This window comes from Geotrypetes seraphini, chromosome 1, assembly GCF_902459505.1.
Source record: "Geotrypetes seraphini chromosome 1, aGeoSer1.1, whole genome shotgun sequence".
Lineage (NCBI taxonomy): Eukaryota > Metazoa > Chordata > Amphibia > Gymnophiona > Dermophiidae > Geotrypetes > Geotrypetes seraphini.
The window spans coordinates 336,952,268-336,966,891 of record NC_047084.1 but is presented as its reverse complement, the minus strand read 5'-3'; the positions used below and the strand labels follow the sequence as shown (position 1 = coordinate 336,966,891).

At 41.5% G+C, this 14,624-nt stretch overlaps 1 protein-coding gene across 1 annotated transcript in view; it reads left to right on the top strand.

The window, feature by feature from the left end:
• PKD2 (polycystin 2, transient receptor potential cation channel) overlaps nucleotides 1–14,624 on the top strand; it is a 149,107-nt gene that overhangs the window by 117,821 nt on the left and 16,662 nt on the right. The window contains 3 exon segments of the mRNA XM_033959554.1: nucleotides 3,266–3,387; nucleotides 12,688–12,805; nucleotides 12,943–13,106. Of these exon segments, the coding sequence (XP_033815445.1) occupies nucleotides 3,266–3,387; nucleotides 12,688–12,805; nucleotides 12,943–13,106 (404 nt within the window).

The window sequence follows — 14,624 nt, the reverse complement described above, 5'->3', positions numbered from 1 at the left end:
AGGCTGGACCCTCAACTAGGGGAGCTCTGAGCACTGAAATCCATCAAAAAACTATGATAAAGACAGAAAAAAATAAATATACAGAGCAGATCAGAAGGACTCCTTTTAGCTCATGTACAGAAGGAAAAACTGAAGGCAGCAGAGCCCTCTAGTGAAGGAGGCAGGATTCAAAAGCTGGAGTGGATTCCTTCTGCATGGCTTGCAAGCATGGGGATTTTACCCTTCTGTCCAGAATGACACACCTATCTACTTGAAAAGATTATTAGCAAGGTAAGAACCTAATTTCTTTATGGTGCCATTGATATTGGCTGTCATCCCATGTAAACAGAAAATAATGCAGTCTGTTATAAACCCTTCTCAGGGGTGACATACTAAGAAAGGGGAAAAGGGATGGGATTTGATATACTGCTTTTCTGTGGCTACAATCAAAGTGTTTTTGTCATATTATATAGAGGCACTTGTAGTATTTTGTACCTGGGGCAATGGAGGGTTAAGTGACTTTCCCAGAATCGCAAATAGCTGCAGCAGGAATTGAACCTAGTTCCCCAGGTTCTCAGGACCCTCAGGCTGCTCCTTCACGGTAGAAGACTGTACCAGGATTACAGTATCTACAAGAATTAACTTTAGACACCAGAACTGTATCCTGTTATATTGTAAAAGTGTGCCCAGAGGGAAACAGGACGTGGCTGGGACTTTGCACTTACAGGACCAGATTTAAGATGTTAATTATTTTATTCATTTGTATCCTGCCTACAACTAAGCAGTTTATATTAATTTACATACACAATACTATAAAACAAATATCCTTAGCAATAAAATATTTTCATAAAACATCCCATCAAGATCATTCACTGAGAGTTGTGCTGCAATAAATTCAAAAAGTTTCTCTTAAGTATTCAAGAAGGCTTTCATAAAAAGATAAGTTTTCAGATTTTTTTTTAACTTGAAGTGTTGTACAAGATTGTAGTGTACTAGGCAGGGCATTCCACAGTCCTTGCCCAACAATTGAAAATGAACTGTCAATGGTTATAGCATGAGGCATCTGACGCATGTCTATTACATGTTTTTCAGTATTAACCCGCAATGCACTCTGTGAGGCACAAAATTTGAAATATTTAAGCTCTTAAACATCCCACATAATACTTTATACTGTGTTCTATAACTCACGGTTAACCAGTATGTTGTTACTTATAGGCAAGATTAGAAAGTAGTGGGGGATTGGGGTAAGAAGGCTATACAAGTGATTATTTAAAAAGACAAGATATGACCAGGTACTGTATAAACTTGAATATAAACTGAGGTAACCTTCCCCCCCCAAAAAAAAAAAAAAGAGGAGAAAAGGTTGATTCAAATATAAATTGGAGGGGGGTAATATTCAAGTGCCCTGCCAGGCTCTACATCCAGCCCCCCTCCTTTCCCTGCCAGATTCTGCACCCTGCTCCCCATTTGTCCCTGTCCTACCAGGCTCTGTACCCTGTCTTCCCTCTATTCCTGCCCTGCCAGGCTCTGCACCCAGTCTCCCTCCCTTCCCTATCTGGTATTTAATGCCTATATTATCTGTTCCTAAATCTGAAGCCCTGGTACATGTGACTAGTCCTTAAATCTTTTAATTTTCATGTGTCTGACTTCTAAAATAACATAGTAGATGACAGCAGATAAAGACCCAAATGGTCCATCCAGTCTGCCCAACCTGATTCAATTTAATTTTTTTTTCTTCTTCTTAGCTATTCTGGGCAAGAATCCAAAGCTATTCCCAGTACTGTGCCTATGTTCCAACTATTGAAATCTTTGTCAAAGCATCACCAGCCCATCTACACCATTCCAGACATTGAAACCCTCCTCAGCCCATCCTCAACCAAATGGCCATATACAGACACAGACCATGCAAGTCTGCCAAGTACTGGCCTTAGTTCTTCCATATTTACTATTATTTTCTTATTCTAGATCCTCTGTGTTCATCCCTCGCTTTTTTGAACTCTGTCACTATTTTTCTCTCCACCACCTCTCTTGGGAGCGCATTCCAGGCATCCACCACTGTCTCCATAAAGAAGAATTTCCTTTCATTGCTCTTGAGTCTACCACCCCTCAGCCTCAAATTATGCCCTCTAGTTTTACCATTTTCCTTTCTCTGGAAAAGATTTTATTCTACGTTAATACCTTTCAAGTACTTGAACGTCTGAATCATATCTCCTCTGTCCCTCCTTTACTCTAAGGTATACATATTCTGGGCTTCCAATCTCTCCTCGTACGTCTTTTAGTGCAAACCTTCTATAATTTTGTTGCCCTTCTCTGAACCACTTCAAGTCTTCTTATGTCCTTCGCCAGATACGGTCTCCAAAATTGAACACAGTACTCCAAGTGGGGCCTCACCAATGACCTGTACAGAGGCATCAATACCTTCTTTCTTCTACTGGTTACGCCTCTCTTTATACAGTCCAGCATCCTTCTGGCAACAGCCACCGCCTTGTCACACTGTTTTTTCACCTTTAGATCTTCAGATACTATCACCCAAAGGTGATATCCCCATCCGTGCTTAACAGCCTCTCACCTCCCAGCACATACGGTTCCTTCTGATTTAATCCCCAAATGCATTACTCTGCATTTCTTTGTATTGAATTTCTATTCCTCTAACTTTTACAGATTCTTGTTCATGTTTTCCACTCCCTCCTTGGTGTCTACTCTGTTACAAATCTTGGTATCATCTGCAAAAAGGCAAACCTTTCCTTCTAACCCTTCAGCAATGTCACTCACAAACATATTGAACAGGTTCGGCCCCAGCATCAAACCCTGAAGAACTCCACTACTCACCTTTCCTTCCTCCGAGCAACTTCCATTAACCACCACCCTCTGGCATTTGTCTGACAATCAGTTTCTAATTCAGTTCACCACTTTGGGTCCTAACTTCAGCCCTTCAAGTTTGTTCAACAGCCTCCTATGAGGAACCGTGTCAAAGGCTTTGCTGTAATCTAAGTAAATAACATCTAGCATATGTCCTTGATCCAGTTCCAATCAAAAAATAAAATCATTTAGCATGTTTTAGATGCTATCACTTTGTAGATTTTGAGTACACCCGTTTCACATATAAAATTTCAGTCATGGTTTGGTTAAAAGGGATCTTCAACCCAACAAACTGGATAGCATTTGTACAATCTTTGCTTGTACCCTCATAACTCCTAATGCTATCTTCATAAGAGTCATTTATGCAAATGAAGCACTATTTAATCAGATTATCATCTAGAGATATAAATATTTATCTTCTTTTTAGGGATGCAATAAAGCCATGATAAAACTTAAGCTGAAAAGAACCCCAGTGGATGACATTTCAAATAGTCTGCATCAGAGTGGGGGCAAATTAAACTTTGATGAGCTGAGACAGGATCTGAAAGGGTAAGAAAAATCATTTCCAAGGGCTTCAATAAAAATGCCCAAGTAATAAGGGTATACTATTGGAAAATATATGTCCATTTGTTATCAGATCTTATAAATTTTGTGCATGATTTTCATGTAAATTCATTTCTAGTGCAATAGGCACATCGTTCTTGAACCTGTGGATTGTGTACCTCTGATTTTGAGATCTTGTGTAGAGAGCCTCATTAAATGACAATAAAAAATAAAGGCAAAAACAGCATAGAAAAATCAAAAAGCAGAAGATAAAAAGGTTCAAGTGGTCCCATGTAGGTATACAGACTTCAAAAAGAGTTCTTTAAAACGCCCAACGTGTTTTAGTGCATGCGTCAGGGGCATCAGTCACAAATTATAACCTGAGTCTGATAGAATGTAAATAATAATATATACACCTATAAGAACAACAAACACACAATTAAAATCTACCTTAAATACAAGCATAAAAATATAGACATTATCAATTTATAGCAATCAATACTAAAGCAGAAGAAAAAATAAAACCACCAAGAAATGTGTTGGTAAAATTACCTCTCAAATTGCACCACTTTAATGGCAGAGCCTTCCAAAGTTCTAGAGAAATAAAAACACTTGTCAGAGCCACAATACAAGAAACCCTTATAAACGTAAAATACAGCTAAGAATCTTTAGATGTGAAATATAACTAAGAATCTTTAAACTTGCAGGTATGCACATATTGGGGATTTTAAAGAACTCTGTTTGAAGTCTGTCTATACATATCTGAAACCTCTTGGTTTTTTAATAAAAGACTGGTTTGAGCCTTTTAATCTTCTGCTTTTTTGTTTTTTACTATTTAGAGAGCTTCATTTACATTTTTCTACTCCCACCTCCCCCCTGGATTGTCCTGTAATTCCTCAGTTTTCCTCTACATACAAAATGGTAGGAGCCTGTCTGTTCTGCTCATGTTTATTTTTGAGTTTTTTATCCAGTCGTGAGGCTTTTCAGTGCTGTAGAGGATTCCTGTTAAGGGAAATCTCTGGCTGCGAACAGACACAGACACTGGGGCAGAAGTTTGTAGCCAAGAGACAACCTGCTTTGCAGGGCACCTGCTTGGCCAACCTGCATTAACAGTTCTGAAGCCCTTGGGTACAAGGCTTGCTCCAGGTTTTGTCCACAAAGAGCTTGAGTACAGGCTGAGTGGCCCTGTGGTCGTTTTTCCAGGATCGGGTGCTGACAGCTTTTCCTCCCATGATCACGCATAAGTTCCAGTAGAGGTTTGAGCTATTAGTGCGGCTGGTAGGACCGAGAGGTACTCTGAAAAAGCAAGCTTTCTGGTTTTCCAACCTTGTTCTGAGGCAGAAGTCTCTTTTCTCTGGCTGCAGTTTCAGCCTAGGCAGCTCCTAGCACATGCATAGCACAGTAAATATAGACTGTAATAGCATTACTACTACTATTTATTGTTTCTATAGCGCTGAGAAAAATCATGGGGAGGTCTCTAAAATGGTTTGTGAAGGTTTCTGGAGCTAGGGACAGGGTTCCCCCCCCCCCCCCCCCCCCCACTTCTAAAATCCTGTTCTCCAAATTTTTTGACCTTTTATTTAGCTCTCATGGGCCATTTTTGGCATCAAAATCACTGCTGCTGCAACCATCTTAAATTTCCCGATTTTGAAATAAAAGCCTATATCTGACTCAGAACACCTCAGTTTGGCTTAAAATCACCTTAGATGGACTCCTCAGGCTAGGATATCCAGGATTTGTGCCATATTTGCAATGGCTGACTGAGGACCGTCTGTGTTCCACGTGCTACGCTGGCTTACCCTTCTCTAGTCTCTCTGGGGGTATGGGGTCTTAGCTCGAGTTTCTAGGTCAAAAATCCTGGTTTGAGCTGGGAAATGGTATAAGTGTCTGTGGAGATGATGCGGTATATAAACTTAAGGTTTAGTTTAGTTAGTAAGTGTGTCCCAGGCGAAGCACAGCTGTGCATCTGCCATAAATCCCCAGAAAGGGACACAGGAACGCAGGCAAAGGCCCTCTGGGCATGCTGGTCAGTGTTTTGATCCAGAATTTAATAGTATGATGAAGCATATTTGAATTACAGTGGCTGTTTTGATTCCTTGGGGGGGACAGTGGTTGCATTGACTCCTTGGGGAGACAGTAGTAGCGCCAGGGATTCACCCCCACCCCCAAAGAGTGCAGCTTCCCCACAGTGGAGCCATGCATAAGATATGGGGGCTCAGAAGAGAACTGGGATGAAGTAGATCTGGTATCTGTGTCTTTACTCTCCCAGTCTGGGCCCTCAGTAGTAGGAGATTCAGCATCATACCTGGGAGGATCAGGTCCTGATCAGCTGGGAGCCCTGAATTTTGGAAAGGACCCAATTAGTGTAAGGCTGTTTAAGCCCTCAGTGTTTTTGGAAATAATTACTGGGTCTCTACAAGAATTAAAGGTAGAGCCTCCATAGTCGTCTTCTGCTCAGTGCTTGCTTATGAGCAGCACTAAGACTCAAACCACACACTTTTCCTCCCATGTGAACATAACTTAAATGTTGACAGACCATTGGGAAGTCCCAGAGAGGTCTCTTTTGGTGACCAAGGCCATGCCGAAACTTAAAGATGCTGATTTTCATCAGCTATTTCTGCATCCGAAGATAGATTCCCTGATGGCACAGGTTACCAAGTATACCTCTCTCCCAAGCGAAGAGGAAGTGGTGTTGAAAGATACACAGGACTGCAGGTTGGATTTTGTCCTTAAGAGGCAATTTGAGGCCACAATGTTGGGGTTGAATGTGGCCTTAGCAGCGTCATATATTGCATATGTTTGCTACTCGAGGTTATGTGGCACTCTGGGACCAGAGGCCAACGCAGAACCTCATTTCTTTATGTCAGGAGTGGATTATGTGGCAGATGCTCTGTGATCTATTCAGGATCCTGAGCAAGGTCGCTGCATATGCTATTTCTTCCCATAGAATGCTTTGGATCAGACAGTGGGTGGGAGATTCCTCCTTTAAGGCTACTCTGAGTAAATTGTTTTTTAAAGGTCAATTACTCTTTGGTAAGGGTCTTGACAATCTCATGGCCAACATGTAGGATTGTAAGCCAAAGTCATTACCAGACAGCAGATCAAGAGTCCCTAGGGGGTCAGGTCAAGATAATTTTTGTGGCTTTAGGTGCTTTCACCAGTGCTCAAGAGTAGAGAATGACACGGGACAGGCATGATGGCAGTTGTTTGGAAAGTCCTCCACTTATACACTATTTTCCAGACTATGGAATGGCTAATGTCAAATTCCTTCGAGATCTTTTTAAATCCCTTACCAGACTCATAAGCTACTACAATCTTCTTTCTGAAGGCCTCAGACAGCTCTTTTGATCTCACCATAGTGTTCACTCTCACCGCAGCAGTCATGAGCACACCAAACTAAATGTCTGAGGTTTAAGCAGGGCAAATCTCTTTCAAAATGCTGAGTAACAATGTTCTAATCGTGTGCACCTGATGTGATACACCTGTGTGTGATTTGAGCCACTTTAAGTGGGAGGATATATGAGGGTGTCCTAATTTATTCCCCAGAATACACACTTTTGTGGATATCTTTTGTTTCATGAGTAAATCAAGGAAAATTTTTGTGGTTTACCTGCAATTGCATTACTTTCTTTTCCAGAGATAAATAAAAAAAAAAGATTTGACATCGATGAACATTTCTTAAGAAAGAACTGAATATTTCATGGGGTGTCCTAATTTTTTCACATGACTGTATCTGCATATCCCTATTTTTCCATATCACAGGAAGTTCTGCGTTTTGAAACAGCACTTCCAGTTCTCGGCCCTTCTGTTTAGTTTGACCACAGCACTAATCACCTTCACCAAGGTGGTAGTCTTAGTAGCAGCACACTTCCGCAAGGAGAGGATACAAGTATATCTGTACCTGGACGATTGGCTGATATGAGCTCCATCCGAATCCAAAGGAAGGACAGCGGTGGAGTACATGGTCCAGTTCCTGCAGAGCCTGAGCCGAGTCATAAACTTTTGAAAAAAAACACCTGGAGCCAACACAGTTCCTGGTGTATGTGGGTGTCCATTTCAACACGAAGTACGACAAAGTTTTTATCCTGGTATCCCGCAGAGCTTATGAATCGGATCAGGGAGTTTTGGAACAGGCCAGCACTAACAGCTTGGCATTACTTGCAGATGCTGGGGTTAATGGTGGCAACTATAGACGTGGTCCTCTGGACAAGGGTACACTTAACACCCTATCCAGGATGCGCTCTTATCACGCTGATCCCCGCAAATAGATGTGTTGTAGATGCCCCTACCTTGGACAACAGAAGCACGTTGCAGTCTGAACTGGTGGCTGCTACCACAGTGTCTATCCTGGGGAGTGCCACATCGCATCTCCATGTGGATGATCCTAATGACATATGCCAACTTTTACAGCTGGGGAGCTCATTGCGAGGGTTACCCAGTGCAGGGTAGTTGGTCCCACTCACAGAGGAAGTGGTCGATCAACTAGTTGGAGCTGAGAGCCATCTGCCTGCCACTGGGGAGCTTACTGCAGGGCAAAGTGATAAAGAGTTTTCTCGGACAATGCAACAGCAGTAGCTTATGTCAGTTGGCAGAGGGGCACCAAGAATGCTGCACTATGGTTAGAGGTTCAAATGGTTAGAGGATCCACCTGCTGACGCTCTTGGAGGCACATGGTAATGGGAGTGGACAATGTGCAAATAGATTTCCTCCCCCAGCAGACTATGAATCCTGGAAAATGGGCTCGGATATCTCAGGAAGTGTTCAACATCATTGCGAATTGGGGCACTTGATGTTCGACCTGATGGCATCAGCGGCCAACAAAAAAAATGGCTCAGTTTTTCAGTCGAAGATACGAGCCAAGAAGCACTGGCCTGAATGTCCTGGTGCAGCTGTGGCCACAAGCAGGGCTTCTGTATGTGTTCCCTCCATGGCCCATGATAAGAGTCCTGTGAAGAATAATGTTGCACCTGGGATTGGTAGTTCTTGTTGCACCAGACTGGCCGAGGTGTCCATGGTTTGCAGATCTGTTCCATTTAAAGAGGATCCAGGGTCTCAGACTAGCCTGTCATCGGGTTACTCTCACAAAGCCCAATCACCCTGGAGGATCCAGAGCACTTTAGTCTTACGGCTCTTGAGCACGCAGCCTTAGTTCAGAGAGTCTATTCAGAAGTGGTAACTGCCACTCTCCTAAAGTCCAAATTGGCTGCTTATGCAAAGGCCTGGAAGTGCGTCCAGGGCTGGTGTGCACAGAAGAGTAAGGATCCAGTCACATCACCAATTTCTTTGGTTCTAGCATTTCTTCAAGAAGGGCTTAAAAAAGCCTAGTCGCTCTAGTGGTTGACTCCCTCAAATTACATTTTGCGGGCCTTTCGTGTTTCATATCCCAGGCTAATAAAAGGACATTGGCCTCTCACCCAGATGTGTCCAGATTTTTGAAAGGAGCATTACATCTGCATCCTTTTCGTACATCAACTTTTTTCTGTTTTTTTAATTCTTTATTTATATTTTCATCAAATTTTTACAAGAAAAATAACTTCTTGTTACAGAAAAACAGTAGAATAATATTAATATAAATCCAAAAATATAGAAGTGGAATAATTTTACAGCCTTCCTTAGACCACAGTTAACGGGGGAGTGCAGCCTAAATACTATTGAGAGAATAAATTCAACTAGCATAAGAAATAATAAGTAAGGCTTTACACTAATTCACAGATTGCTACTACTTATTCATTGTACCTGTGCACACTTCATCAAGCTATCTTTTTCAGCTCCAGAAAGGATTTTAACTGGTCTGGTGAAAAAAACACATACTTAATTTGGGTGTATTTTATAATGCATTTACAAGGGTATGCCAGAAGGAAAGATGCGCCCAAAGATATTACTTCTTGTTTTAAAGACAAAAACTGTTTCCTTCTTTCTTGGGTGATTTTTGTCACATCTAGGTACGCCCATATTCTTTTACCATAAAACAAATTTTTAGAAAATTTAAAATATAGTTTCATAAATGCATCCATGTCCTGTTGAAAAACAAAAGATATCAGTAATGTTGCTCTCAACGTTGACTCGGAGATAGATTCTTCAAATATAGCAGATATGTTATTTAAATCAACCTGTGACGGTTGAGCAGATTGAACTTATTCCTCTTCCATAGCCTCCTGAGATTTTTTTTTTTTTTAAATAGTTGATGGAAGATAATATATTTTATTCTAAGGGGGAGTAAATTCTAAAGAGTAGCCAAGGATTTCCATCACATTTTTTAAACATATCATATGGTAGAATTCCAGGAGGTTTAGGAAAATTCAATATTCTCACATTCAGTCTGCAATTATAATTTTCTATATTTTCTAGCCTCCTTTGCAAAAAAGTACTGTCTTTTATTGCAGTTTTCTTATAATCATTTAATGATTGTACATCAGTTTGTAACTTCTTAAGTGAGCTTTTAGTCTCAACATTCATCTGCTCAATAGTTTTAGTAACATTGTCCAACTTGGCTCCAAGAGCCTTTACCTCCTCTGCCGTCTTTGTTGTGGCAACATCCAGTTTCTGGAGCATCTTGAAGATAGCTGACAGAGTGTCCTCATTGGAGAAGAATGACTCTCCTACGCTGGTCTGCATCGGCAGAAGCTTATCTGCCACGGAACCTCTCTCTGTGGGAGCGTCGGGTGCAACTTCGGCCTCCCTTCCTTCCACTTCCTGGGCATAGCGTCAGCCGGACAAGGAGGCGGTACTACCGGTGCTGGCGAGAGTGAGATCTTCTGCCCCAGCGAGAATGAGTTCTCTCCACTCGTTCTCACAGCGGGGCTTAACTCGCCCAATCTCGAGCAAATTGCCGGGAAGGACTGCTCCAACGTTCGCTGAACCAAAGCAAGCGAGGGTGTTGAGGAGGTAGGTACCCTCATAGTACCTTTTCTTTTCGTATGCGGCATTATCGATAGCAGGAAATTCCTCCAGCGATGGGAGCGTTCTCAACACTTCCCGCTTAGCGCCACCATCTTAGCCACTCCTCCCCACATCAACCTTTTCCAATAGAGAGCCTTAATCTCATTCTGCAGGCTCTCACTAGAGCTTCATATGAGCCTTTGGAGAAGGTGTCATTGATGGACCTGACAGATAAAACAATGTTTTTTTCATGGCGGTCACATCAGTATATCAGGTGTCTGGACTACGGGCTTTATCCTGCAGGGAACCTTTTCTCAGATTTTCAGAGACTGGGATATTTCTGCAGATAGTCCCTTCTCTTTGCCAAAAGTAGTCTCCAGTTTTCATGTCAACCAGGAAGTACGATTGCCAACTTTCACACCCTTGGAGTCCAAGAAAAGTAACAAAGTTTTGAAATTACTGAATGCTCACAGAGTGTTGCTTTGTTATCTGGAAGTGATGAATGAGTTTTGACTGTCGGATCTTCTCCTTGTGCTATTGGGTACTGGCTGTCTGGCTTTAAAAAATGACCATTTCTAGATGAATTTGTATGGCCTTTCTTCAGTTTATATTGCCAACGGAAATCAAACTCCTGTAGCCTTAAATTCATATTCCACTAGGAGCGTAGCATCCTTATAGGTGGAGCCTAGAGCAGTTTCCCCTGAAAAAATTTGTAGAGTGGCTACATGGTCCTCTCTCCATACGTTCATAAGGTTTTATAGGGTGGATATAGTGGCCAAATTGGTTACTGTGTTCAAATCTTCAGTACTTTCAGCAGGCTCAACTGTCCCGCCCTAGATTCTAGGGACTGCTTTGGTACATCTTACAAGTTCAAGAATGATGTGTCTGTTGCTCTAAAAGGGAAGATTAGGTACTTACCTTGATAATCTTCTTTCTAGCAAATAGGCACCTCATTCTTGAAGCCTTCCCTGTCAGATGTTCATTAGCCTGCTTGCTGTCTCAGACATGTCAGTATTACCGGATATCTTGTTTCTTTCCTCTGTCCAGCAAGGTTAAGGATTCTGAAGATACCAGGGGTAGCTTTCAAAACTCCAGGGGTATCTTTCAAAACTCCAAGACTGTTAATGCAGGTTGCACTCAGGTAGGTGGCTTATTTGTTCTACCTCATTATATGTTTTAAATGGTTCATGATTATTTTGTGTTAAATGTTTTGATATGAGCAGAACAGACTTGTTTCTCGGGGGAGTCCCTATACCTCTCCCTATTATGTTTCTTTTCTAGGGCTGCCCATCTGCTTTGATACGAACTGAGGAATTACAAGACAGCCCAGAGTGAGGGGCGGTAGAGCAGAAAAATGTAAATGAGACTAATTTTTATAGGGGAAGATTAAGAACTTACCTTGATAATCTTCTTTCTAGTAAATAGGCACATCATTCTTGAACCTGTGGGTTGTATACCTCTGATCATGAGATTTACCCCCTCTCTTACAAAACCGCACTAGCAGCTGCCATATGGCAACAGCACCGAAGCCCTTTAAATCTGTATGGGCTTTGGGGCCATTACCGCACGGCAGCTGCTAGCGCAGTTTTGTAAGAGAGGGGGTAAATCTCATGATCAATGATGTGCCTATTTACTAGAAAGAAGATTATCAAGGTAAGTTCTTAATCTTCCCCTATAAAAATTAGTCTTATTTAACATCTATAGTGGATAGTGGAACAGAAACAGAGTTCCACTGGAAAAGCTTTCTAACAAAGATGAGAAGAGAATCATCCTTTTTACATTAATCAGACTGAGGTAGAATCTGAAAGCTGCCAAGGTCTTTTTATATTTCTTTTTATGTATTCTTTTTATTGTGTTTTGTTAAATCGGAACAATGGCATAAATTCAGTGAAATTGGAAAATAGGTATTTGAAAAATGACTCCCATTATTATTGAAACCAAATTTGTATTTCTAACATGCAGACTAAAGAATTCAACCCAAATGGGTTGTTACTGTAGAAATGTTTCCAAAATACTTTTTAGATTTCTTTGTGGAAGGATGAGATTTTCTGCTCATCCATTAGATTCAAAGCAAATGTAACTTGTGCCTTTTATTTGATAACTGAAGATTAAGTTACATTCAGGTACAGTAGGGATTTCTCTAATCCTTGAGGATTTATGATATAAATTTGTAGCTGAGGTAATAGAGAATGAAATGACATTAACATTAGCAGGATTTGAACTCTGGCTCTTCTAGTCTCAGCCAGCTGCTCTAAAGGGCTGCTCGCAGGTGCAGAAGTTCCAGTAACAAAAATAGGTCATACTTTTGTGTGTGAATAAGACAGGAAGAAAAGAGGGAACAGTAAATATGAAACAGTTTAGTTAGTGGTTAAAATGTAGAGTGAAATAGTTAAAGTTGGAGAAATGTCTGGTTTTTTTCTCTTTCAGAAAAGGTCATACTGATGCAGAGATCGAGGCAATCTTTGCAAAGTATGACCAAGATGGAGACCAGGAGCTTACAGAGCACGAGCACCAGCAGATGAGAAATGACCTAGAGAAGGAAAGGGTAAGAAATAGACAGGGCCTGCTGAAGTTACACGGTCTTCAGTATATGATTTTCTGTGCTTTTAAAAGGATAATGAGATGAAGGCCAGTATGCAGCCTTAACTTTCTGTAATCTTAACTGTATGTCTTTTCTTCAAGGAGGATCTGGAGTTAGATCGTAGTTCTTTGCCTCGTCCCCTGAGTGGTCGTAGCTTCCCTCGGAGTCTTGATGATTCTGAAGAGGATGATGATGAGGACAGTGGTCACAGTTCCAGAAGAAGAGGCAGTAGTTCCAGTGGAGTTTCATATGAAGAGTTTCAACTGTAAGCTTTACACATTCACAAGAAGAAAAAGAATAATGGAAGTAGAAAAGGGCTTTGATTTACCATAGCAAACTTTTTGTTGGCATGCAATTTCTATCTGTCCTTCGTGCATGGAAGCCTGTTTGTCAAGTTACCTTTCACATACTACTATTTCTTTAGCATCCAGGCTGCATCATCCCCACTATTGGGTTATATTCCCTTCCTATTATCAAATGGAGGTAGAAAAATTGACTTTATCAGTGATACAATGGGTATTTCAGTGCAATAGGCAAGTCATTCTGGACAAGTGGGTTAACTCCCAATGGCCGCGAGCTATCTGCAGAAGGAATCCACTCTGGCATAAAGCACAGTTATCCAGGGACAGCAGGCAAATATTCTAAGAAACCTCCCACTTCACCTAGTTGGCTTCTTAGCTTTTTTACTGAACAGGAAGGCACTTGCACAAGTGTGGTACGGCAGTCTTCAAGTTTTAAAGTGATACAGCACTTGTGGACTGTCTGTACTGAGCTCGATGGATGATGTCACCCACATGTAAGAATATCTGCGTGCAGTCCCTGTATAATACCTGTTATAGGTAAATAGCTGTGCTTAATAGCTGATGCTCTGTATAGAAAAATGCCTGTATTTTCTCTACTTCCTGCAGATACTAGATTGTTTAGGCTGATTCCCCTGGTCTCTGGCCTAGCTCCTAGCCTGCAGAGCAGAATAGAAAAGTACTGATTTGGAGGGGAATTTCCCCATGCCCCTCCTGCTTTGATTGACTTGCTCCAAGGTTCCTGGTTTGTGGATCTGATCTGGTTAAGTGCAGAGCATGATTCTGCACACCAAGTCATTGCCCGTGAGTGATAATTGATGGAGCCCTTTCTCCTTGCAGCATTCCCACCCCCAGGGTTTCCTGCAGCTTGATTTGGTGGTAGTGGGGGGGGGGGTTATTAGGAAAACCTAAGGGAAATCAAAATGCTCGCAACCTTTTGAAGTTACATATGTTATTATAGCAGCATTTAGATCTTCTCTAGGCCTGTAAGTCTGTTGTGAGCTCTTTGGGGGACAACGGGATAGAAAACAAATTAAATAAATAAATAGGCCTTCTTAATAGCCCTCTGCTCCTAGGCAAAAGCACATACCCCCATAGTTTCTCCAACAATAGCTTAATTTCCTCCAAAAAAGGACTCACTAAAAGACAGTCACACCAAATGTGTATAATCACCTAACTCACCATACATTCCCCAACAATCAGCCTTGGTCCCTAGGTAGGTTTTTACAAGAGTATTGGGTATAGTTCCACCAGTTGTTTAGCCTTATATCCATTGTCTAGCATTGAATAGAAAAGCATCCCTCTAAATAAGCCATCCACTATCTCCTCTTTCCCTACTGTAACCAGCCTTATTCCCAAATCTCACTCCCATAACTGCCCCCCCCCCCCCAAAAAAAAAAAAAACCAAACAAACCTGGTGACACCTGGTTTTGGTGGAGCTGGTATCTGTAGACTCAGGAAATGAATCCTGTCTTGGGAACTTT